Here is a 27,144-nt window from a genome sequence, read left to right as displayed (position 1 = left end):
TAGCCACTGCTCCAAGGATTTTCACAAAGGTACTAGGGTCCCTTCTAGCTGTGCTAAGACCAAGGGGCATTGCTGTAGTACCTTACTTGGACGACATTCTGATTCAAGCGTCGTCCCTTCCTCAAGCAAAGGCTCACACGGACATCGTCCTGGCCTTTCTCAGATCTCACGGATGGAAAGTGAACGTGGAAAAGAGTTCTCTATCTCCGTCGACAAGGGTTCCCTTCTTGGGAACAATAATAGACTCCTTAGAAATGAGGATTTTTCTGACAGAGACCAGAAAAACAAGACTTCTAGACTCTTGTCGGATACTTCATTCCGTTCCTCTTCCTTCCATAGCGCAGTGCATGGAAGTGATAGGTTTGATGGTAGCGGCAATGGACATAGTTCTTTTTGCGCGCATTCATCTAAGACCATTACAACTGTGCATGCTCAGTCAGTGGAATGGGGACTATACAGACTTGTCTCCGAAGATACAAGTAAATCAGAGGACCAGAGACTCACTCCGTTGGTGGCTGTCCCTGGACAACCTGTCACAAGGGATGACCTTCCGCAGACCAGAGTGGGTCATTGTCACGACCGACGCCAGTCTGATGGGCTGGGGCGCGGTCTGGGGATCCCTGAAAGCTCAGGGTCTTTGGTCTCGGGAAGAATCTCTTCTACCGATAAATATTCTGGAACTGAGAGCGATATTCAATGCTCTCAAGGCTTGGCCTCAGCTAGCGAGGGCCAAGTTCATACGGTTTCAATCAGACAACATGACAACTGTTGCGTACATCAACCATCAGGGGGGAACAAGGAGTTCCCTGGCGATGGAAGAAGTGACCAAAATCATTCAATGGGCGGAGTCTCACTCCTGCCACCTGTCTGCAATCCACATCCCAGGAGTGGAAAATTGGGAAGCGGATTTTCTGAGTCGTCAGACATTGCATCCGGGGGAGTGGGAACTCCATCCGGAAATCTTTGTCCAAATCACTCAACTGTGGGGCATTCCAGACATGGATCTGATGGCCTCTCGTCAGAACTTCAAAGTTCCTTGCTACGGGTCCAGATCCAGGGATCCCAAGGCGGCTCTAGTGGATGCACTAGTAGCACCTTGGACCTTCAAACTAGCTTATGTATTCCCGCCGTTTCCTCTCATCCCCAGGCTGGTAGCCAGGATCAATCAGGAGAGGGCGTCGGTGATCTTGATAGCTCCTGCGTGGCCACGCAGGACTTGGTATGCAGATCTGGTGAATATGTCATCGGCTCCACCATGGAAGCTACCTTTGAGACGAGACCTTCTTGTTCAAGGTCCGTTCGAACATCCGAATCTGGTCTCACTCCAGCTGACTGCTTGGAGATTGAACGCTTGATCTTATCGAAGCGAGGGTTCTCAGATTCTGTTATCGATACTCTTGTTCAGGCCAGAAAGCCTGTAACTAGAAAGATTTACCACAAAATTTGGAAAAAATATATCTGTTGGTGTGAATCTAAAGGTTTCCCTTGGGACAAGGTTAAGATTCCTAAGATTCTATCCTTCCTTCAAGAAGGATTGGAAAAAGGATTATCTGCAAGTTCCCTGAAGGGACAGATTTCTGCCTTGTCTGTGTTACTTCACAAAAAGCTGGCAGCTGTGCCAGATGTTCAAGCCTTTGTTCAGGCTCTGGTTAGAATCAAGCCTGTTTACAAACCTTTGACTCCTCCTTGGAGTCTCAACTTAGTTCTTTCAGTTCTTCAGGGGGTTCCGTTTGAACCCTTACATTCCGTTGATATTAAGTTATTATCTTGGAAAGTTTTGTTTTTGGTTGCAATTTCTTCTGCTAGAAGAGTTTCAGAATTATCTGCTCTGCAGTGTTCTCCTCCTTATCTGGTGTTCCATGCAGATAAGGTGGTTTTACGTACTAAACCTGGTTTTCTTCCAAAAGTTGTTTCTAACAAAAACATTAACCAGAAGATTATCGTACCTTCTCTGTGCCCGAAACCAGTTTCAAAGAAGGAACGTTTGTTGCACAATTTGGATGTTGTTCGCGCTCTAAAATTCTATTTAGACGCTACAAAGGATTTTAGACAAACATCTTCCTTGTTTGTTGTTTATTCCGGTAAAAGGAGAGGTCAAAAAGCAACTTCTACCTCTCTCTCTTTTTGGATTAAAAGCATCATCAGATTGGCTTACGAGACTGCCGGACGGCAGCCTCCCGAAAGAATCACAGCTCATTCCACTAGGGCTGTGGCTTCCACATGGGCCTTCAAGAACGAGGCTTCTGTTGATCAGATATGTAGGGCAGCGACTTGGTCTTCACTGCACACTTTTACCAAATTTTACAAGTTTGATACTTTTGCTTCTTCTGAGGCTATTTTTGGGAGAAAGGTTTTGCAAGCCGTGGTGTCTTCCATCTAGGTGACCTGATTTGCTCCCTCCCATCATCCGTGTCCTAAAGCTTTGGTATTGGTTCCCACAAGTAAGGATGACGCCGTGGACCGGACACACCTATGTTGGAGAAAACAGAATTTATGTTTACCTGATAAATTACTTTCTCCAACGGTGTGTCCGGTCCACGGCCCGCCCTGGTTTTTTAATCAGGTCTGATAATTTATTTTCTTTAACTACAGTCACCACGGTATCATATGGTTTCTCCTATGCAAATATTCCTCCTTAACGTCGGTCGAATGACTGGGGTAGGCGGAGCCTAGGAGGGATCATGTGACCAGCTTTGCTGGGCTCTTTGCCATTTCCTGTTGGGGAAGAGAATATCCCACAAGTAAGGATGACGCCGTGGACCGGACACACCGTTGGAGAAAGTAATTTATCAGGTAAACATAAATTCTGTTTTTTTTATTTCATGATTCCGATAGAGCATGCCATTTCTCCTGTTAAGTGTAGTCAGTCCACGGGTCATCCATTACTTATGGGATTATAACTCCTCCCTAACAGGAAGTGCAAGAGGATCACCCAAGCAGAGCTGCTATATAGCTCCTCCCCTCTACGTCATATCCAGTCATTATCTTGCACCTAACTTAAGATAGGACGTGTGAGAGGACTGTGGTGTGTTAAACTTAGTTTTTATTTCTTTAATCATCAAAAGTTTGTTATTTTAAACGGCACCGGAGTGTGTTGTTTGTTCTCAGGCAGCATTAGAAGAAGAATCTGCCTGAGTTTTCTATGATCTTAGCGGTCGTAACTAAGATCCACTTGCTGTTCTCGGCCATTCTGAGGAGTGAGGTAACTTCAGAACAGGGGATAGCATGCAGGGCCCACCTGCAAGGAGGTATGTGCAGTAAATTATTTTCTAAGGAATGGAATTGACTGAGAAAATACTGCTAATACCGATGTAATGTAAGTGCAGCCTTAAATGCAGTAGTAGCGACTGGTATCAGGCTGATATGTATGTATGTATACTCTGAGGTATTTCTGGGGAATGGAATTTCACTAAGAAAATACTGTCAATATTAAATTAATATTTGAGCCTGCACTGCAGTGAAAGCGACTAGCAGCAGGCTTATTAATAACACTTCATAATTTTCAATTTTAAAACGTTTACTGGCATGTTAATCGTTTTTTCTGAGGTACTTGGTGATAAAACTTATGGGCATGATTTTTACCACATGGCTGTCGTTTTTTTCTGCATAAAAACAGTTTACTGAGCTTCCCCACTGTTGTAATATGAGTGGGAGGGGCCTATTTTAGCGCTTTATTGCGCAGTAAAAATTTAGTCACAGTCTTCCTATTTCTTCCTCCATGATCCAGGACGTCTCTACAGAGCCCAGGGGTCTCCAAAACTAGTTTTGAGAGAGGTAATCAGTCACAGCAGACCTGTGACAGTGTGTTTGACTGTGATAAAAACGTTTATTATTTCAACTGTTATCCGTTTTGGGTATTAAGGGGTTAATCATCCTTTTGCTGGTGGGTGCAATCCTCTGCTAACTTTATACATTTTCTGTTAAAATTTGGTTGTTTTAACATATTTGGTTCATTGTTAATTCAACTGTGTCACATTTTTATGTTTCTTAAAGGCGTAGTAGCGTTTTTTATATAGCTTGTAAATTTATTTAAAAGTTTTTTCCAAGCTTGCTAGTGTTATTGCTAGTCTGTTTAAACATGTCTGACACAGATGTATCTGTTTGTTCACTATGTTTAAAGGCCAATGTGGAGCCTAATAGAAATTTGTGCACGGCTCTGAATGATTGTAACACGGTTGCAATTCCAGAGAAAGTATGTAGGCTGGATAAATATTTTGCGGTACCGGCGTGTACTGACGTTTTTCCTATACCTAAAAGGCTTACAGAAATTGTTAACAAGGAGTGGTATAGACCCGGTGTGCCCTTTTCACCCCCTCCTATATTTAGAAAAATGTTTCCAATAGACGCCACCACACGGGACCTATGGCAGACGGTCCCTAAGGTGGAGGGAGCAGTTTCTACTCTGGCTAAGCGCACCACTATCCCGGTGGAGGATAGCTGTGCTTTTTCAGATCCAATGGATAAAAAGTTAGAGGGTTACCTTAAGAAAATGTTTGTTCAGCAAGGTTTTATATTACAACCCCTTGCATGCATCGCGCCTGTCACTGCTGCGGCGGCATTCTGGTTTGAGTCTCTGGAAGAGACCCTTAGCACAGCTCCATTGGATGAGATTATGAACAAGCTTAAAGCCCTTAAGCTAGCTAATTCATTTATTTCTGATGCCGTAGTACACTTAACCAAACTTACGGCTAAGAACTCCGGATTCGCCATTCAAGCGCGCAGAGCGCTGTGGCTTAAATCCTGGTCAGCTGATGTGACTTCTAAATCTAAATTGTTTAATATTCCTTTCAAAGGGCAGACATTATTCGGGCCCGGCTTGAAAGAAATTATCGCTGACATTACTGGAGGTAAGGGCCATGCCCTGCCTCAAGACAGGGCCAAACCAAAGGCTAAACAGTCTAATTTTCGTGCCTTTCGTAACTTCAAGGCAGGAGCAGCATCAACTTCCTCCGCTCCAAGACAGGAAGGAACTGTTGCTCGCTACAGACAGGGCTGGAAACCTAACCAGTCCTGGAACAAGGGCAAGCAGGCCAGAAAACCTGCTGCTGCCCCTAAGACAGCATGAAGTGAGGGCCCCCGATCCGGAAACGGATATAGTGGGGGGCAGACTTTCTCTCTTTGCCCAGGCTTGGGCAAGAGATGTCCAGGATCCCTGGGCGTTGGAAATCATATCTCAGGGATATCTTCTGGACTTCAAAGCTTCTCCTCCACAAGGGAGATTTCATCTTTCAAGGTTATCAGCAAACCAGATAAAGAAAGAGGCGTTTCTACGCTGTGTACAAGACCTCTTACTAATGGGAGTGATCCACCCAGTTCCGCGGTCGTAACACGGGCAAGGATTCTATTCAAATCTGTTTGTGGTTCCCAAAAAAGAGGGAACCTTCAGACCAATCTTGGACTTAAAGATCCTAAACAAATTCCTAAGAGTTCCATCGTTCAAAATGGAAACTATTCGAACCATCTTACCCATGATCCAAGAGGGTCAGTACATGACCACAGTGGATTTAAAGGATGCCTACCTTCACATACCGATTCACAAGGATCATTACCGGTATCTAAGATTTGCCTTCCTAAACAGGCATTACCAGTTTGTAGCTCTTCCCTTCGGGTTAGCTACGGCTCCAAGAATCTTTACAAAGGTTCTGGGCTCTCTTCTGACGGTACTAAGACCGCGAGGCATAGTGGTAGCTCCGTACCTAGACGACATTCTGATACAAGCGTCAAGTTTCTAAACTGCCAAATCTCATACAGAGTTAGTTCTGGCATTTCTAAGGTCGCATGGGTGGAAGGTGAACGTAGAAAAGAGTTCTCTATTGCCACTCACAAGAGTTCCCTTTCTATGGACTCTTATAGATTCTGTAGAAATGAAAATTTACCTGACGGAGGACAGGTTATCAAAACTTCTAAATGCTTGCCGTGTCCTTCATTCCATTCAACACCCGTCAGTGGCTCAGTGCATGGAGGTAATCGGCTTAATGGTAGCGGCAATGGACATAGTACCATTTGCGCGCCTGCATCTCAGACCGCTGCAATTGTGCATGCTAAGTCAGTGGAATGGGGATTACTCAGATTTGTCCCCTCTGCTAAATCTGTATCAAGAGACCAGAGATTCTCTTCTATGGTGGCTTTCTCGGCCACATCTGTCCAAGGGGATGCCCTTCCGCAGGCCAGATTGGACGATTGTAACAACAGACGCCAGCCTTCTAGGTTGGGGCGCAGTCTGGAATTCCCTGAAGGCTCAGGGATCATGGACTCAGGAGGAGAGACTCCTTCCAATAAACATTCTGGAATTAAGAGCAATTTTCAATGCTCTTCTGGCTTGGCCTCAGTTAGCAACTCTGAGGTTCATCAGGTTTCAGTCGGACAACATCATGACTGTGGCTTACATCAACCATCAAGGAGGAACAAGGAGTTCCCTAGCGATGATGGAAGTCTCAAAGATAATTCGCTGGGCAGAGTCTCACTCTTGCCACCTGTCAGCGATCCACATCCCAGGCGTGGAGAACTGGGAGGCGGATTTTCTAAGTCGCCAGACCTTTCATCCGGGGGAGTGGGAACTTCATCCGGAGGTGTTTGCCCAACTGCTTCATCATTGGGGCAAACCAGATCTGGATCTCATGGCGTCTCGCCAGAACGCCAAGCTTCCTTGTTACGGATCCAGGTCCAGGGACCCGGGAGCGGTGCTGATAGATGCTCTGACAGCACCTTGGGTTTTCAACATGGCTTATGTGTTTCCACCTTTCCAGATGCTTCCTCGATTGATTGCCAGGATCAAACAGGAGAGAGCATCGGTGATTCTAATAGCGCCTGCGTGGCCACGCAGGACCTGGTATGCAGATCTAGTGGACATGTCGTCCTGTCCACCATGGTCTCTGCCTCTGAGACAGGACCTTCTGATTCACGGTCCTTTCAAACATCCAAATCTAATTTCTCTGAGGCTGACTGCATGGAGATTGAACGCTTCATTCTATCAAAGCGTGGATTCTCGGAGTCAGTGATTGATACCTTAATACAGGCTAGGAAACCTGTTACCAGGAAAATTTACCATAAAATATGTCGTAAATACTTATATTGGTGCGAATCCAAGAGTTACTCATGGAGTAAGGTTAGGATTCCTAGGATATTGTCTTTTCTACAAGAGGGTTTAGAAAAGGGTTTATCTGCTAGTTCGTTAAAGGGACAGATTTCAGCTCTGTCTATCCTTTTACACAAACGTCTGGCAGAAGTTCCAGACGTTCAGGCTTTTTGTCAGGCTTTGGCTAGGATTAAGCCTGTGTTTAAGACTGTTGCTCCGCCGTGGAGCTTAAACTTAGTTCTTAACGTTCTGCAAGGTGTTCCGTTTGAACCCCTTCATTCCATCGATATCAAGCTGTTATCTTGGAAAGTTCTGTTTTTAATGGCTATTTCCTCGGCTCGAAGAGTCTCTGAGTTATCGGCCTTACATTGTGATTCTCCTTATCTGATTTTTCATTCAGACAAGGTAGTTCTGCGTACTAAACTTGGGTTCTTACCTAAGGTAGTCACTAACAAGAATATCAATCAAGAGATTGTTGTTCCATCATTGTGCCCTAACCCTTCTTCAAAGAAGGAACAACTTTTGCACAATCTGGACGTCGTCCGTGCCCTGAAATTTTATTTGCAGGCAACTAAAGATTTTCGTCAAACTTCTTCCCTGTTTGTCATTTATTCTGGACAGAGGAGAGGTCAAAAAGCTTCGGCTACCTCTCTCTCTTTTTGGCTTTGTAGCATAATACGTTTAGCCTATGAGACTGCTGGACAGCAGCCTCCTGAAAGGATTACAGCTCATTCTACTAGAGCTGTGGCTTCCACTTGGGCCTTTAAGAATGAGGCCTCTGTTGAACAGATTTGCAAGGCTGCAACTTGGTCTTCACTTCACACTTTTTCAAAATTTTACAAATTTGACACTTTTGCTTCTTCGGAGGCTGTTTTTGGGAGAAAGGTTCTACAGGCAGTGGTTCCTTCCGTGTAAAGATCCTGCCTGTCCCTCCCGTCATCCGTGTACTTTTAGCTTTGGTATTGGTATCCCATAAGTAATGGATGACCTGTGGACTGACTACACTTAACAGGAGAAAATATAATTTATGCTTACCTGATAAATTCATTTCTCCTGTAGTGTAGTCAGTCCACGGCCCGCCCTGTTTTTACGGCAGGTCTAAATTTTAATTAAACTCCAGTCACCACTGCACCCTATAGTTTCTCCTTTCTCGTATGGTTTCGGTCGAATGACTGGATATGACGTAGAGGGGAGGAGCTATATAGCAGCTCTGCTTGGGTGATCCTCTTGCACTTCCTGTTAGGGAGGAGTTATAATCCCATAAGTAATGGATGACCCGTGGACTGACTACACTACAGGAGAAATGAATTTATCAGGTAAGCATAAATTATATTTTTAAACAACTTTCTAATTTATTCCTATTATCATTTTTTCTTTGTTCTATTGGTATCTTTGTTTGAAAAAGTAGGAATGTAAGCTAAGGAGACGTCCCATTTTTGGTTCAGAGCACTGGCTAGCGCTTATTGATTGGCGGCTACATTTAGCCTCCAATAAGCAAGTTTAACCCAGGTTCTGAACCAAAAATGGGCTGGCTCTTAAGTATACATACTTTTCAAATAAAGATACGAAGAAAAGGAAGAAAATTTGATAATAGGAGTAAATTAAAAAGTTGCTTAAAATGGTTTAAGTTTCTCTTTAATGATGAGCAGAACTGTACGTTAGAGACTGCTTGGAAGTTGACAGCAAAATTTTTGTTATCAGTGGACTAGATTCATTAACAAAATCTTGAGTCTAAAATTCTTATGTTATCGTATGTGTCCACATTTGACACATCTCTCAGTTGTTTGTGAATGGGCTCTGCAAAATAAAACTGGACATGCATTTAGTGAATCTAGTCCAGTATCTTTTAAACCTGCATATTGCATCCCCTGAAGTAAACAAAAAAGTGTTTTAATGGCTAATGTAAGTTTATGTTCAGCATATACCTATGGATAAAAAATTCATTTTATTTATGTTAATGTGCTTATGCTGCGGTAGTTGTTAGTTTATAGTTTTTATATTTTTATAAGTCAAAGTTTCCTATTGAAAGGGACATGAAACCCATTTTGTGATTTTGAATATACAATTTTAAAAAAAGATTCCAATTTACTCCTTTTTATGGACCAACTATGTTTAGGGGCCGAATTATCAAGCTCCAAATGCCCCTTATTGTCTAAAGACCGATGCTGCATAACTTGTCCGCCTGCTCTGAGGCGGCGGACAGAAAGCAACGATTGGGTTGATTGACACGCCCTGCTAGTGAATCTGAAGGGGGCGGTATTGCACAAGCAGTTCTGGTGATTTATCGATGTGCAGCGGAAATGATATGCTACATTGTATCATGTCCGTTTGCACTTTGATAAATATGCCCCTTAATCTTCAAAAAAAAGATTCCTAGAGATCAAACCAAATTTGATAATAGAAGTAAAATGAAAAGTTGTTTAAAACGGCATGCTCTAGCCTAATCATGAAAACTTTATTTTGACTTCATTGTCCCTTTAAAAATGAATTTGTTGAGGAAAGACATGATGTTTTATGAGGGATAAATATTACACTGTGCAAGACAGCTGAGGTTAAGGAAATGTTACCTGCAATACAGATATGCCCACCTATTGGCTACACAGGACGTTTCTGTATATATATATATATATATATATATATATATATATATGTTCTTGTGGCCCAGTTATTAGTTTGTGATATTCTCCCATGTGTTTTGTAATAACAATTTTTAACCTTATAAATTATTGAAGTACAGTGGTTATACATAGATTTTTTTTAACACTTTTACAAATTCTTTCCTACCATTTGCATGACATCCTAATAAACCTTAAAGTTTTGTGCTTTGTGTTCCAGATATACATTTTATTAGACTTGTGCAGCTGCGAAAAATTCGGTTCGGTTCTGTTCGGATCGATTCGGATCCATTCGAATTTCGGTTCGGATCGATTCGAATTCGGAAGAAATCGAATGAATTCGTTTCGGATTCATTCGGATTCTTTCGGATTCGTGAAAAATTCGGTTCGAATCGATTCGGAATTTCGGTATGTGTATTATGTACTGTATATTAGGTTTAACCCATAGCAGAGTGATAAACCTAATATACTGTAGAATACACGGCCATCCGAATCTACCGAATAAATTCGAATTGATTCGGATTTATTCGGTAGATTCGGCACTACCGCAATTCGGAAATTCGAATCGATCCGAATTCGACAAATTCGTCCGAATTTTTATTCGGACCGAATCGAATCGCACATATCTACATTTTATGATTTACTGCAATGGTTCTGATATATTGTTTTAATTGAAATAATGTAACTTATCTTTATCTCTTTATCAGCTAAAACCTTGTAATTTTTTTATGTTCAAATTTTTTTTTAAAGGATATAAAAGAATACATGCTAAGGTCCCACATTAAAAATGAAATTATTTATATATATATATATATATATATATATATATATATATACATTTTTTTTAGCCAGATAAACATAAAATATTGTATTATACACCTGAGTGTATTATGGGGCAGTCAAACTTATAAATAAAGCAAATTATAATAATATATGATAATCACATGATTTAGACACAGAATAATTTAAATATTTTGGTTATACATATATATTGTGCAGGCTTACAGAGACAGCTCTATAAATACATTTACATATGAATGTATTGAAACTATAATGCTTTTCGTCTGAAATTTAATAAGCAAACAATGTCCACTGGAATTCTTGAAAAAAGTATTATATGTATGATATATTGTTATGGAAAGCCAGCTCTTATTTAATCTTTTTTAAATTACATTTTAAACAGTTTTTTTTATTCTCTCTTTGTCCTTTAAAAATATAAAATAAAATAAAAATTTAACAAAGGTCATTTATGTAAGGAATAGTATTATAAATTGTCTTCTTAATAGATTTACAATAGATTTATAATAAATTGGGAAAATAATATATATATATATATATATATATTTTTTTTAGATGTGTATAGTTTATTATCACATGTTTAATAAACTAAATAAACAATTTAATTTGGTAGCACATATTTGAATCATAATTATCCACTGATTTCTGACAAGGTGGGCTTAGGTAAAATGGATGACATAACATGCCTGGAATCTACAATGTATACATCAGTTTAGACTTGTCTGCACAGGTCTTTTATTACCCCTCACTGATTGAAAATGGTGTTGTCTACATTTCTTCCTCACTATTGTTGACAGTTAAAAGTGTTAATTCTATATTTTTAGGATGAAATGCTTGCTGTTGTTCCTGGAAAGTGTTGTCCTGAGTGCCTTCCAAAATCCTGTACTGTATCTGGAAAGACATATGAGGTAATTCATTTTATGAGGTAATTCTTTCATTCGTCATATAAGGTGTAGTGTGAGCACACCTGCATTAATGTCTGAACCTTTACAAAGTTTGAAATAGGAAATAGGAAACTGAATAGACAAACTGTTTCGTGAATTAGGTCATCAGATGGTTTAAATTTGCTTAAAATATAAAAAAAAAAATGTTTATTATTGAGTGCATACAATACTCCTCCCTTTGAAAGGAGATTAAAGTTTTTTTATATATATATATATATATATATATATAATTTATTTTCCCAACAATTAAACATAAAATATGGGGTGGAGCCTGGAAGGCAACCAAGATGGACACTTTAGAGTTGAGCTCCGTATACTGAGTTGCTGCTTGGCGATGAAACAGCTTTCAAACTTCATATTTTTGCTCACAAATGGTTTATATAGATAACTGATAACGAAGGGCACCAGCTGAGCTAGGTTTAATAGCCGGAAACTGGGTACAAATGGAGCTGCTGTTGCACCGTGATCGGAACCTGCACCGCACATGTGACCAGCTTCCATCAACCCCAACTAGAACGCAGACATATAAAACAGAAGGAAATTTCATATAATAAATATAATAAAATATTTGGAACCTATCTGTTGAATTTAGAACCTGTTCATCATGGATGGAAGTTATTGTGTGTTCCGGGACCTCCTTGCTGAATTTGAGAGCAACATTTGCAAACGACTTGATACCCTCATCTATTTGGTGGAGGGAGAGAGGGCCCGCTGGGGGTCAGATAGAGCGAGTCCTACAACGCTCCCTGGCACATCATTACCTGTGAAGCTATGAAGCCGGAGCTTTCTATCAGTAGGACACCGGCAGCCGCCTACAGATTGCGCTGGATGGCGGAGAAATTGTGAAGGCCTACCCCCAGGCACCAAAATAGACTACTCAATTACACGGGCTGTCTCCTGGATACTGCCGGATAACGTGTCGCAACAAGTAAAGTCTCCCACTAATGTTTATGTTGAGGTAACCAGCGCGCAACACTGTAAGGTGGCCATAATGGACCGAGAGCTTATGTTTTCTGTGCCGATAAAGCAGAACCAGTTCCTGCTTTCAACTGCTGTCGGAAGGGCTGCAGCTAATCATCCGGATAGTGGTAGAAGCTCAGAAGTATCTCAAGATGTAATGGCACCCAGTTCGCAACATATCAAAGTAACAGAGGGTCGCTTGCTTTGGATAGTCCCTGCCACTGCCATAGGAGGTTCTGCGCTCTCTTGGATCGCAACTGGATCACTGCTTGGAGATAGTCTGGTCGCAAGAGTTGGAGTGGGATAGGTGCATTGACCTGTCTTCCGCTCCCAGAACTTTTTCATTATTTGAGTATTTGGACTGACCACCATGATGATCCGATAGAGGTATCTGATGTTTTGCTTAGCTGAGCCCTACATTTATATTAGTTTATCAACAAAGTTTTGCTTAAAGGAACATTCTAAGTGCCTTTTATTATGATCCCTGAAGCATACACAATGCCGGTTGCATTCTTTGGTTTGATCTGGGGAATATTCAACGCCTCAGATTTGGACTGCCTAATATTGTACTGCTATGAGGGTACTGAATGCCCTATTTACCCTATGCAAGCTCTTTTTCTTTATAAGTAACCTGGCAGGGATCTTCTTCTAACCTCAGAAATGCCCAATATAGGGTTCTATGGGGAATATATAGGGGTAAAAATAGATGTGCATGGTTAGTTTGATAAACCCATAGTTATCTATTGAAGTTCACTAAATGTATGACAAACCCCTAGATTGCCTAGAGTAAGCTAATTATTTCCTTAACTAAAGTAACTTCTATCTACTGCACTTTCTATAATAGAGGAAGACTGTTTGGCTTAGTACTGCAACATATTTATGCTGATTTAACAATGTGCAGGCGGACATGATCGGCAGTAGCGGATCATGTCCTATGCTTATCGATAAATGCCGTCAGCATACTCTGTTGGTATTTATCATTGCACAAGCATTTCTAGTTAAATGCTTGTGCAATGCTGCCCCTTGCACATTCGCGGCCAATCGACCACTAGCAGGGGGTGTCAATCACCCCGATCATATCCGATCGGGCGGATCGCTGTCTGCCACTTCAGAGGTGGTGGACGAGTTAAGGAGCAGTGGTCTTATGACCGCTGCTTTTTAACTCCTGTTTAACTCCTGTCATGAAGGCTCGCGCGGAAACAGGTGCATTCAGCCTTAATAAATCGGCCTCTAAAATACGTTAACGTAGTGACGTTTGAAGTTCGGCTTTTTGTGCATGTCGGGTTAGCGCACAAGCAAAACCTTTTTATATTCAACTTGTAATACGCATGCTACCCAAAGAGCAGAAAAAGCTTACTTCTAGCAGAGTTAAAGTGCGAGCAGGAGCACAAACTACAGCTCCACTTGTAATCTAGACCACTGTTGAGTAAGTGTTGTGTTCTGGAAACAAACTTTGTTTTAGCCAACACACTACAGCCAATTCCTGGACACATTTAAAACTTATCTGTTCATATACTATTTGTGGTTAAAGCCCGTAAAGCTATTTGCTTGTCCCTAACAGCTGTTAGAGAGACATTACAGTAAATATTTTTTTTAGAATTCAGAATAGATTGTTTTCAGATTTATTATATCTATTTCATATATGCTTCTGTGCCCTCCAAAAAAACTTTTTTATGCTTCCTTGCTATCAGTTGTACATGGACTTACACTGCATTTTCTATGTACAAATATATAATGTTAAGTTTGCAAACAAAATATAACCTAGCCCAATGTTGTCAGATGTTCCAGTTGCAAAAATGTAATTTGAATAAAAGTCTCCATAATGATAGACATGACTCATTTTGCCTCATGATACTGGTATTTGAGTATAGTGGCACTCAGAAATCTAAAAAGTGAAGAAAACAAAAGTTCCAACCAAATCAAATAATAACTTCAAAGTAATCCAGTTTTGTTTTTAAAAATGGTGACATTTTGCATTAAAAAATCTATTTAAAAAAACAAATATATATATTTATAGACTATCTGACCACAAATTTTTGGAACCAGGAGTAAAATTATAGGAGCCAATGGCTCCCAGGTTCCTGGGTTTTTCAAGGCCTGGATTAAGGATGTTAAAATATCTGCTATTTAACGTTCAAATGGTAGGACAAATTGTTCCCAAAGCCGTTAGTTCTGCCATTGAAATATTTCTATTGGACAAGTCTTAACATTCAAATACCAAATGTAACATTTGCATATTACATTTGAATATTGATTCCTATTGACTTACATTAAAGTCTAGGCTAGCACAATTAACCTTTGAATGTTAATATTTACATGTTACACTACTAGATTTGCATTCGGCATTTGATAAAAAGAAAGGTAATCGTTTACTAAAATGAATGTCAAAAGTTCAGCAAATAGTTACAGTTTGTTAAGAACAAAAACAAATGTTTGTTACTTTTTACCAAAACACGTAACCAATGCCACTTTAGACCCCAATCCTGTACTTTGGAGGAAGCAAGATTGTCCCATTGTTATCCGCAGAATATACTTTTCCTAGTTATTACCCCTGAAGATACCTGCACTTATTAATTTCCTTAGTTAAAGGAACATGGAAGTCAAAGTTACATCCTAATGATTCAGACAGAACAAGATATCCTAAGAGATATTTAAATTTACTTCTGTTATCAAATGTACACTTTTCTTTTGGTATCATTTGTTAAAAAACATACTTTGGAATGCTCAGAAGCAACAATCCACTACAGGGAGCTAGTTGATGATTGGTAGACACATATAGCGTTTGTCATTGGCTCACCAGATGTGTTTAGCTAGGTCCCAGTAGAAGATTGCTGTTCTGGAGCTGACTTTAACTTTGTGTTTAACCCCTTAATTTGCTCCAGAGCAGCAATGCATTTTACAGGGCTGGTGAGCCAATAACAAGAGGCATATGCGTGTAGTCACCAATCACCAGCTAGCTCCCAGTATGCATTGCTGCTCTGAAGCATTGCAGGGTTAAATACATAGGGTCTGATTCTCAAAAACTCGCCAGCATAGAGAGAAATCATCAACTTATTTTACTGAGCATTATATTGTAAAGTAAGTGCTCTCCATAACATAAATAATATTATTGAACTACCCTTAATGAGGTACACATTTTCCAAGGTAAAAAATACCTTTAAAACAATCCTTGATTTAGCGTAGTGTCCCCCCCACCTGCAATTTTTAGTTAGGGTCCCCCACACCCCCAGATCCCCTTTTCTGTAGTGTAGCTGCCCCATCCCTCCCTGTCCCTTTATTTTATTTTTCTTGTAGCATAGGGACCTCCAACTCCCTCCCTCTCCCTCCCGCCTCCCCTGCTGGGCCGCCCACCCACCGACCGCCCACACCTCCTGCCGGCACCAACAGAAGATGATTACAAAGGGTGACCCACACAGTGTCACCATCTGTAACGATCAGGCATCTGCCCTCATATGGAGCCGGAGCACCGATCACGCTCTGGCTCCATATGTGGCAGATGCTCTCGGCTGTAACTTAACAGCAGAGAGTGCTGAGCTTCCTAGAGGGAAGACTTATATATATATATATATACGTCTTGCAGTACGATAGGGAAAGTACTGCAAGACGTATATATACTTTCTTTTGGGGTAAGGGGTTAAAAGGGACAGGAAACCCCAAAATTTTCTTTCATGATTTGGATAAAAACATACAACTTCAAACAGCTTTCCAGTTTACTTCTATTATCAAATTTGCATCATTCTCTTGTTATCCTTTGCTGAAGTAACAGCATTGCACTAGTGGCAGCTAGCTGAACACATCTAGTTAGCCAATCACAAGAGACAACTGTGTGCAGGCACCAATCTACAGCAGCTCCTACTAGTGTATGATATGTGCAAATTATTTTTCCAAAAAGGGATACCAAGTGAACGAAGCACATTTGAAAATATAAGTGAATTTAAAAGTGTTTTAAAATGACGTGCTCTATCTGAATCATGCAAGTTTAATTTTGACTTTCCTATGCCTTTAACGTGTAGGTTCCCACCATGCACTGCTTGCATAAAAGTCACTTTTTACATTGTTGTATACTTCCAGAATGATCACTTTAGTTGGCACTCACAAGATATATATAGACAATTGTGTATGTCTGTTAGGGGCTACAATTCCCACCATGCACTACTGATGAAACGGTCGGAGGACCGGGAAACGCGTTGTGTTTCAACAATAAAACAAAGTTGATTTTATACCGACATCACAAGCTTTATTTTATTTATCCTTTAACTGGATACATTTGCTGATACTATCATTGATACCGTAATACGGTGGTACAGGACTGACGACTACGAGACTGTCGCTAACAACCCTTGTTGAGAGGAAAGCTCGCTGGACAGCTTTAATAGTTCAGCCCGCACCTGTGGCACTTCTCAAGTGCTTTGGATCTCGTAAGTTCACATTTGACTTCTGCGTGACTATATTACCCCATTGATAGAGCACTATTGTGGCGCCTTCTTCTCTGCTTTTTCCATTATTTCTAGATCCCACTATGCACTGCTTGCATAAAAGTCACTTTTTACATTGTTGTATAGTTCCAGAATGATCACTTCAGTTGGCACTCACAAGATATATATATAGACAATTGTGTATGTCTGTTAGGGGCTACAATTCCCACCATGCACTACTAATTCCAGTTCCTAGTATATCCAGTTCCAGAGCACTTACTCCGTTCAAGCGGCCTCCATGGGAGAAGATCACTTGGCCAGCGGCCCCCAGATACTGTACATTGATCTTGATGCCCCTTATAGTATTTTCTCATTGCACTATTGCCTGCCCATTCAAAGCCTTCACAAAGGAGTTAAACACAGAATCAGCTCCGTATGCACTTTTGCTCTATAAATGAACTCTGCTGTTGATTGGTGGTTATAAACATATGCTGCTTGTGATTGGCCTGTGTTTAGCTCAGGTTTGTTAAGATTATTACCATTCTGTAGCTGATATAAGAAATATGCTGCTGATGCATACAAATATTTTTATTGCGCTTGCATGATGTTCTCTGAGGATTTATCAGGAATCGCTAACAAACCAGCAATATGACCATGTCTCAAACTGGTGATTTATTTCTCTTCTTTCTTTTTTAACTTTGTTACTGCTGCTGACATTTGTAGGAATTATGTTAGTCCATTGCTTCAGCTTAAAAACATTTACTATGAACCTGTTTTGGGAAGAAGTAGAGAAGTATAAAATATTGCATTCCCTGGCAAGCTGCAGTGTATGAGATAGGAATGCAGTGGGGGTATGTGAGGCCCTTAATGCCCTCACATCTTCAAAAGCCTGTGTGCAGTTTCATGATAAAGGTCATATTTCTAGCTTGTTCCTCCCTGAGGAAAACATTTAATATATTTGTGTTTCTGCTTGGCTAAAGACTTGATTCACATTGCATAGATGTAAGTTGTAAGGCCTTTGGAAGGAAATGAGTGTTACCAGGCACCTATGGCAGAACAGAGATAACAGCAGAGAATAAATGAAAGAAATGCTGTTTATGTCTCAAATCTTTTGTGTGCACGTGTTAAAGGGACATTAAACTGCTGTGTGCAACGACACTAGAATGGTTACTACTTACATGATATTGTTTTCCTCCTGTGCCCGCAGCTGTCTTCAAAGTCTTTCTTATTTTAACCCCTTACAAGTATTAATTAGTGAAGCTCTGCATCTTCACACTGTGCGCCTCCATCTTGGAGCTTACATTTGTTATGTAACTTTTAAACTGTAAAATGCAACAGTGTAATGCTTTTGTTCTCTATTATGGGCCAGATTACAAGTGGGGCACAACATTGAACTTTCACAAGCGCGATATTTGCGATTTACTCAGTAATACTGGTGCACACAAATATAACCTTGTGTTCGCATTGCATGGAAGCTTTGCGCGGTTCCATGGTTAATGAATTTGAGCGCAAAGTGCTACTGTGAGCTCACGGTAGCATTAACCAACCACTTGCAATGGCCGGTTATTAGCCCATTTACGGGCGCACCTTAAATTAGCGCTTAGGGAGATAAACTGAAGTGCAAGGTACAGCAGTCAAAAAGTCAGTAACATCACAGATCTGTGAAAGTGCACTGCTTCTGTCACAGGATGTAACAATACACGAGCTACAAGATGGCGGCCCCCAGTATAAAATGGTTTACCAACTTAATTCTGTAATGAGTTAAAATAAGAGAATGGCTTTAAAGTGATGGTAAAGTGATATTGTAGCTGGAGTCTCATTCATCAGTTGTAATGAAGATGCGCTATAACTTATTTTTTAATATATAGATATGAAATTCAAATTCCCTACAAAAACGCAAGGATTTACAATCACTTTAAAGGGATATCAAACCCAATATTTTTATTTCATAATTCAGGCAACTTTCCACTGTACTTCTATTATCTAATTAGCTTTGTTCTCTCGGTAGCTTTTGTTGAAAAGCATACCCAGGTAGGCTCAGGAGCAGCAATGCACTACTGGGAGCTAGTTGCTGATTGGTGGCTGCACATATTTGCCTCTTCTCATTTGCTCACTCAATATGTTCACCCAGCTTCCAAAAGTGTGTTGCTGATCCTTCGCCAAAGGATACCAAGAGAATGAAGCAAATTCGATAATAGAAGTAAAATGGAATGTTGTTTAAAATTGTATGTTCCACGTGAATCACAAAATAAGAAAAATGTGAGTTTCCCATGTTCCTTCAATGCATTTTCTTGTTCTAATCTGCTAACTGGCTATATCCTGCTTAGAAAATGCAATGTGATGTAAAGTTGCAGGAGTTAAAGGGACATTAAAGTCCAAATTGAACGTCTGTGTTTCAGATAGAGCATGCGATTTTAGAGCCTTTCTACTTTACTTGTATTATCAAACTTCATCCATTCTCTTGGTATTCTTTTTTGCTAAGCATACCTAGATAGTCTCAACAAAAGGTTGAGTAAAAGCTGTTTAACTTTAAAGGGATATGAAACTGAAAAAAAATGATTTTGTGATTCAGACTATAGAATATATCACAATTAAAAAGTTTCCAATGTACTTCTATTATCAAATTTGCTTTGTTCCTGTGATATTCTGTGTTGAAGAGATACCTAGGTAGGCATCTGGAGCACTACTTGACAGGAAATGGTGCTGCCCTCTAGTGCTCTTGCAAATTCTTGCAAAACTGCTGCCATAGAGTGCTCCAAATATGGGCCGGTTCCTAAGCATACGTCCCTGCTTTTCAACAAAAGCTACAGAGAGAACAAATAAAACTTGATCATAGAAATAAATTAGAAAGTTGTTTCAAAATCGCATGCTCTATCTGAATCCTGACAAAAAAAAAAAATTGGGTTTCGTATCCCTTTAAGGTAAAACTTACAGGAAGTGCATGTTTATGTTAAACTGAAATAATAATAATGTTTATTTAATACATTTAAAAGAGTGGATGTTTGGCTGTTCACACCTGCATGTGTAGGAAGATATTTTGAAGTCATCATCGTTAGTGTAAAAATGAGATACTGTTTTTAACACCTGTTGATTAAGTGAATCAACGCAGGGATTTGCTTCATCATGTCATCAGTCGGTGTGTTTATCACATAAACGTGATGCAGAGGAGCCTAAGCAGGATATGGCCAATATTGCACACACTATATGCTTAGGCTGACCATATTGCCACTTTGAAAAGGGACACATATGAAAAATACATATGTCAGGGCTGTTTTCAGGGCTGTTTAAAGAAATGGTTTTGTATAAGAACCCTCACATATGTATTTTTCATATGTGTTCCTTCTTAAAGCGGCAATATGGCCAGCCTATATATGCTGCTCTCTCCACCAGAGGGCTTATTAGAGATGATGCCACCTTGTTTACCCACCCACCAGAAGTCTCCAAAGTACGTATTTTATGTCAGGGTAAATCCAGCCTTTCTGCAATAATAACAAATTATTTTTATGGGGAAGTAATGACCTGTTAATGAGGCCTCAGCATTGATAAAATGTCAATGACATTCTCCAGTGGTGTCTAAACCCTTAGCATAATGGATGACCCCTTCATGTGTCCCCCCCCAACAGTGGCTTCCCATCACTACTCAAGCTGTCCCCACCCACCACACGCCCAGCCCGCCCATGGCATGACCAGCCCAGTCCATAGTACACCCCAACCCTGCCCATGACATGTCTGGTCCAGCCTGAGACACACCCAGTCCCATCCACAAATTACTGGTGGACCTCCTAAAAGTGCCCCCCAAGAAAAAATTTCTTGGGACGTCACTGGCATTCTTTGATTATTTTGTGTTTCACAACTTTCAGCATTAAGATGACACAAGCTGATTCATGTGGGAATGACTAGAAATATTGTTATTGACATGGTGATGGTAGACTTGAAATAAGTTATACTAAATATGTTATTTGGTTTATGGAAGACTCTAACAGAGGTACCTTATTTTTACAGCCACTGAGTGCCCCACACTCTAGTCAGGCATTTTCTCTAGTGACAGATCTTTTCCCTGGTTACTGTTGGAGTATGTCAAAGACTTAAACGGACAGTAAACACCTTGAGATTTGTATGTAAAATGTTTAGTTCTGTGTAATTAAACAACTTGCATAATTTATTTTGTCTCCTTTTCATGAAATTCTCAGAACTTGAAATGCACCCTGCAGACTTATCAAGGCTAACCCTGCTACATGTATTGAGCTAAATGGCTTTAAAGGGACACTGAACACAATTTTTTATGTGATTCAGATAGAGCATGCAATTTTAAGCAGCTTTCTAATTTACTCCTATTAGCAAATATTCTTCATTTTCTTGGTATCTTTATTTGAAAAGCAAGAATGTAAGTTTGGATGCCGGCCCATTTTTGGTGAACAACCTGGGTTGTTCTAGCTGATTAGTGGATACATTCATCCACCAATAAACAAGTGCCGTCCAGGGTCCTTAACTTTCTTTTTCAAATAAAGATAGCAAGAGAACGAAGAAAAATTGATAATAGGAGTAAATTATAAAGTTGCTTAAAATTGCATACTCTATCTGAATCACGGAAGACAAAATTTGGGTTCAGTATCCATTTAAGGGATAAGAACTACAAAACTATGCATTTTATACGAACAATATGACAGTAACTAGCCTTGTTGTCTACAGACTAAAGCACAGATTGGTTCCTCCAATAAGACAAATGGTGGGAGGAGTTTGGTTATTGAAAAACAAAAGCAGCAAAAACAATGTTATTATGTTTTAAAAATGGTTACCTTGACAGATATGTTATTTTATAGCAACACAATAGAAACGTCTTTACAAGGTTTTTACTCTTCCTTTAAAGCCTAAAATGGTCATACAATTTGAAATTTGCAAGAGACACTGCAAACAACAATATTTATGTCAATTTGAGACTGTAGTCTTCAGTGCCAAATGGAAAATTCATATCTTTTTTTTACATATTAGGAATTCTTTTAAAGGAACAGTCTGCTCAAGATATTTTATTGTTTAAAAAGATATATAATCCCTTTATTACCTATTCCCCAGTTTTGCATAACCAACACGGCTATATTGATATACTTTTTACATCTGTGATTACCTTGTATCTAAGCCCCTGCCGACTGCCCTCTTATCTCAGTGCATTTGACAGACTTGCATTTTAGCCAATCAGTGCTGATTCATAAATGACTCCACGGTAGGGAGCACAATGGTGATCTATATGGCCCCAGAGACAGAACTTTTTTTCACTTTCTGCGATGATATTTTTTTAGTGAAAATTTTTCTGCAGGTCATTTTTAAAAAAAATAAAATTGTAAATTTGTCAGTTACACTAAATCACCAGATCAATTGCAATGTGTTGGTTAACTTGAGAATAAATCAATATTTAAAGTTGTCTAATCTAGTGCAGTAGTTGAAAATTGCATTGCAAATTAGCTGCAGACAAAAAAGTAATTGCAAAATGTCTCTTGAATTAATTTGTTTTCTTTTCTCTTAGTCTAACATAGAAATGTAGTAATAAAAAAGGTGCATTGCTCATATAAACATCTTACATTCAGAGAAAACAGCTTTGCAGACTGTGAAAAGCTAGGGAACAAGCTTGCAAAAAATCTCAGAGCCAGACACCAATCAATGCCCTGCTGCTTTGTAGCACTGCTGCATATTTGACTGTTGTCTTCAAACAGCACTTTGCTCTGGATGCACTGTGTTAAGGAAAACTTATACAATGCAGCCGGGGAACAGCTCTGTTTAAAGAGAACAGCTTAATGTGGAGCAGCATTGAAAAGTTAAAGTGCTAACAGTTCCTGTTCTTTCTGCAGACATGCTGCATTTTCTGCAATGTCATCTCAGATCACTCTATGTTCTGCCTTGGGGTATATGGCACACACGAACTAGCACTGTCTAACTGGAAAAATTGTCAAAATGCATAAGAGATAAGAGGTGATCTTCAAGGGTTTAGAAATTAGCATATGAGCTTACCTAGGTTTAACATTCAACAAAGAATACCAAGGTAACAAAGCAAATTTGATGATAAAAGTAAATTGGAAATTTGTTTAAAATTGCACCTGAATCACAAAAAATTTATTTTGACTATACTGTCACTTCTAACTTTTTTAAAACTTGTTTTTAATGTTTTTTTATATGTTATTTTTATGATCAGCATGGTATACAGTGGAAGAAGAATCCTTGCAGTACCTGTATGTGTGACAAAGGTGAAGTCAAGTGCCACATAAAGACTTGTTACTCGAGTACATGTGACAAGGTAAAATAACATTGTACATTGGGTTTGGTAAATAAGTCAACATGATAGCAAAGAAAAAGCTTTATCCTTACCAATAACAAATTATAACTAATTATGTATTTCCTTATATATATGCCAGTTAAAGTGAAAGTAAATCCTAGCGTTTTACAAACGCTAGGATTTACTATTGAAACAAATAAAGGGCACTTTCATTCATGAAGATACTTCATGTAGAAAGCTCCTTTATTTGATTCTATCGATCGCCGCTCTTAGCTTCTACAGCAGAGCACGGCTGGGCATGGGCGCCAAGCCGGATTTACCGCACTGCTATTGGCTAAGTGGTGAAAACGTCACCTCTTAGCCAAATTTTTTTTTAGCCGTGGGTTGCTGTAGCAGCTAAAAACGGCGATCGATTGAATCAAACAAAGGAGCTTTCTACATGAAGTATCTTATACTTAATGAATGAAAGTGCCCTTTATTTGTTTCAATAGTAAATCCTAGCATTTGTAAAACGCTAGGATTTACTTTCACTTTAAGTTGTCAAAATGAAGGGCAAGTCGTTAGTAACAAATGGTATAGTCTCGAGAGTATATGAGGCAAATACAAACTTGAATAGGAATATTTATGTGGTGACACGGAATAGCCATTGGGGTATTCAGGTAAGCAAAGATTCAGAGGCTTACACATAATGGCCTAGATTATGAGTGAAGCTCAACAATATTTGTGCTATTGAGCGATAACACTGCAAAGGTAAATATTAAAAGTTGAAAGTAAAAGGTTTGTGCACGAGTGAAAGATTCAGATGGACTGACATCTGGAGGTCGGATATCTACTTTTTCCCCTAGACTTCAATGGGGCACACTGCAAACGCCTCTTCTGGCTTTTGCTTGCACGCTAACCTGAAGTTGCACTAGGCCAACTGTGCTAATGAAATACTTTACCTTTGCTCTTCACTTAGAATTTTATTTTTATTTCTCTCTCTCTCTAATATATAGATCTATATCTATCTATCTGTCTGTCTGTCTATCTATCTATCTATCTATCTATCTATCTATCTATCTATCTATCTATCTATCTATCTATCTATCTATCTATCTATAGGCAAAGAGTCAGATGCACTCTCACAAACAGTTCATCCAGTGCCAGGGTGCTACAAAAGTAGTAGGATATGGCAAGCAGTTGACAGCACTCTCTGGTCTTGATAATCAAATAGATTTATTTAGTGACGTTTCGGGAATACTCCCCTTCATCAGACCATATATACTGTGTATGTGTATATATATATATATATATATATATATACTTACAGCTTGTAATATGAGTGAAGTTTAGTGCATTCACAATGTAGGGATGTCATCCGTGCTAATCATTCTCTAGTTATTCTGTTTTACCATGGAATTGTAATACCTGAGTGTGCGCTAATCTTAGCGTGTTCCTGCAATATTGATAGTGCACCCTGCGTATTAGTAGTACTCCACTTGTAATCTATGCCAATATGTGATGATGCACAGGTGTAATACATGAGATGATATGGGATATATCAGGACTGGGGGTAAAGTATGAAATTAGATCTAATATGTTAGAATCGGGGAGTAAAACACAAGATTAAATGGGCTATTGGAGAATCAGGGTGGAACTAATGAGGTAAGATGTCAGAATCAGAGTGTAAAACATCAGGTGAGATCACATGGGGCATGCTGACATATAATGCCACAGAATCAGAGATATACTCATGATGGGAGTCAGATGTATCTCATGAGATGTACAGAAATATATGCACTTATATGGTGACATGAGTTGATCAAGTGTATTCATGAGAATGTATTTAGTGGTTAAAGTGACATGAAATCCACATCCTTTTTTCTTTCATTTTCAGATAGAGAATACAAGTTAAAAAAGTTTCCAATTTGCTTCGTTGTCATGTTATTTTTTGTTGAAGAGATATCTAGATAGCTAGTGTGCACCTGTCTGGAGCACTATATGACAGGAAATAGTGCAGCCATCTATGCTCCTGCTTATGCACAACATTGTTACAAAATTGCTGCCATATTGTGCCGCAAACGTTCCCGCTTTTCATTAAAGGATAACAAAAAAACGAAGAAAATTTGATAATGGAAGTACCTTTAAAAGTTCTTTAAAACTGTAAAAGTCTTTAAAACTGTATGTTCTATCTGAACCATGATTGAAAAATGTTGTCTTATTTAATACTGACCAACCAAAGCATCACTGACTATCACTTACTGTCTTCAGGGCCAGACCAAGATAAGGCGTCCCGGCCAATGCTGTGAAGAATGTGTTTCATCCAAAGGAAGCTGCATGTACGGAGGTTCTCTGAGATATCATGGAGAGCTCTGGAATGGAAGTCACTGTGACTTTTGCACATGTGACCGAGGGAAAGTCCTTTGCCACAAAGCTCAGTGTGCAAAAGTCGAGTGCTCATGGGTAAGAGGTATTTTACTCTGCTACGCTTTTGTTTACATATTCTTAGTTAATCCTTTTTGAATAATCGGGCCATAGGGAACACTGTGTGAGTTAATTAATTGGCTCAAAATTATTTATTGGTAAGATAACATTTTAAAATCTTAAAGAAACCCCATGTCTTGTGGGTGACATAAACTGCCCTGTGTTGCTAGGGTATAACTACCGCCCTAAAAGCAAAGCCATCAATTTATATGTTCATGCAATTTAATGATAATTGTAAATATCATTTTAGGATAGCTACACATAAAAGCTGGATGTCTATATATTCTTTAGGGTAGATCATGCTTTCTGTAGCTTATTTCATACAATAAAAATAAATCATTACACCTTGTAGATTCATGGCTTAAACAATTTACCAAGGGTTGGTAAACACACAGATATAGGGATATATATGGGCGTAGAGGCACTTAATATGGCTTTCTTTTGTAATGCCTCTTTATAAATACTTTTTTTTATGAACGTGTGCATATATACTAAGTGTCTCCATATTATATGCTGGATAAATGTATCGTTGAGCACTTATGAGAAAACATTATTTGGAAATTAGTTGTTACCACAACTTACCAGTTACTGAATATATATTTAAAGTGGTTTGAATATTTTATTTAATGACATAGTTTAGCATTATCTGATTTTTAGGGTATAGATAAGCAACTAATAGTTTTAAGGCTATTAAATACCATTTTCTTTGCACATTTTTTTTAATTCCTGCATATTCTGTACCATAGCGTTGCTCATCAGAAATTCTCAAGGGTGGACGTTGCAGTAGATTATTTACATATTATTGCGTGCCAATGCTAAAGGAAAGCATGCTAGTTCCTCTGTATAGTTGCTTTGCTATGAGAGTTATATAAAGCACAGCATAACTAAGATAACTTGGATATCATTCATATTCAGTATCTCTTAAAAAAGACCATTGGACCTCTGAGCATCCTGTTAAGATGTATTATGGCAATTCCAGTAGTATACATAACACTTTTCCGCTCGGCTGTCAAAATGGGCTCTCTATTAATAATCAATAGAAGGATGAATGAAGGATCTGAAAATATTAGTAGTACTGAACTTGACGTATCTATATTGAGATTGTTTTTAACTATTCACCACCCTCTGCTTGGCTCGTGTTTCACTTTCTGAAAACAGCTGGTTATTTTTATAGTTATTTAAAGCAGCAGCCATTGTGCCTCATGTAACGCTGTATACTGAGAAAACATTCAAAAATGAAATAAACACAATCCAATGAACAACAGAATATTCTACATGGTACAAACAGGGCCACATTATGGTTTTTGTCTTTGTGGGCCTTTTTCTCCATAAAAAAGACTGCAACGTCTTTATACCAACACAGTTGACCTATGTAGCTTTCTATTTTGAGAAGTAACTGTGCTGGAGTCAGCCTCCTATTCACAATGATTGAGTTGGCGCAGATAGCGGAGCACTGCTGCTGCTAAAGGTTTGTCAGGGGCACCCGCCCAACCTCTATAATGGCTTGCTTCCATTCTAGTGCCCCCCTAACCGTGAACCTCGCTCTATAACCTGAGCCTGAACTTGTGATGCTGTGTGTTCTGACGCAGGCAGTGTCCCTGACAACTACAGG

General features: G+C 39.3%; 1 protein-coding gene across 1 annotated transcript in view; it reads left to right on the top strand.

The window, feature by feature from the left end:
- FRAS1 (Fraser extracellular matrix complex subunit 1) overlaps positions 1 to 27,144 on the top strand; it is an 868,578-nt gene that overhangs the window by 305,550 nt on the left and 535,884 nt on the right. Inside the window, 3 exon segments of the mRNA XM_053703296.1 lie at positions 11,313 to 11,396; positions 22,989 to 23,090; positions 25,320 to 25,511. Coding sequence (XP_053559271.1) covers positions 11,313 to 11,396; positions 22,989 to 23,090; positions 25,320 to 25,511 — 378 coding nt within the window.

This window comes from Bombina bombina, chromosome 2 (genome assembly GCF_027579735.1).
Source record: "Bombina bombina isolate aBomBom1 chromosome 2, aBomBom1.pri, whole genome shotgun sequence".
Lineage (NCBI taxonomy): Eukaryota > Metazoa > Chordata > Amphibia > Anura > Bombinatoridae > Bombina > Bombina bombina.
The sequence above is the reverse complement of the archived record's forward strand: the minus strand, read 5'-3'. Positions and strand labels throughout refer to the sequence as shown.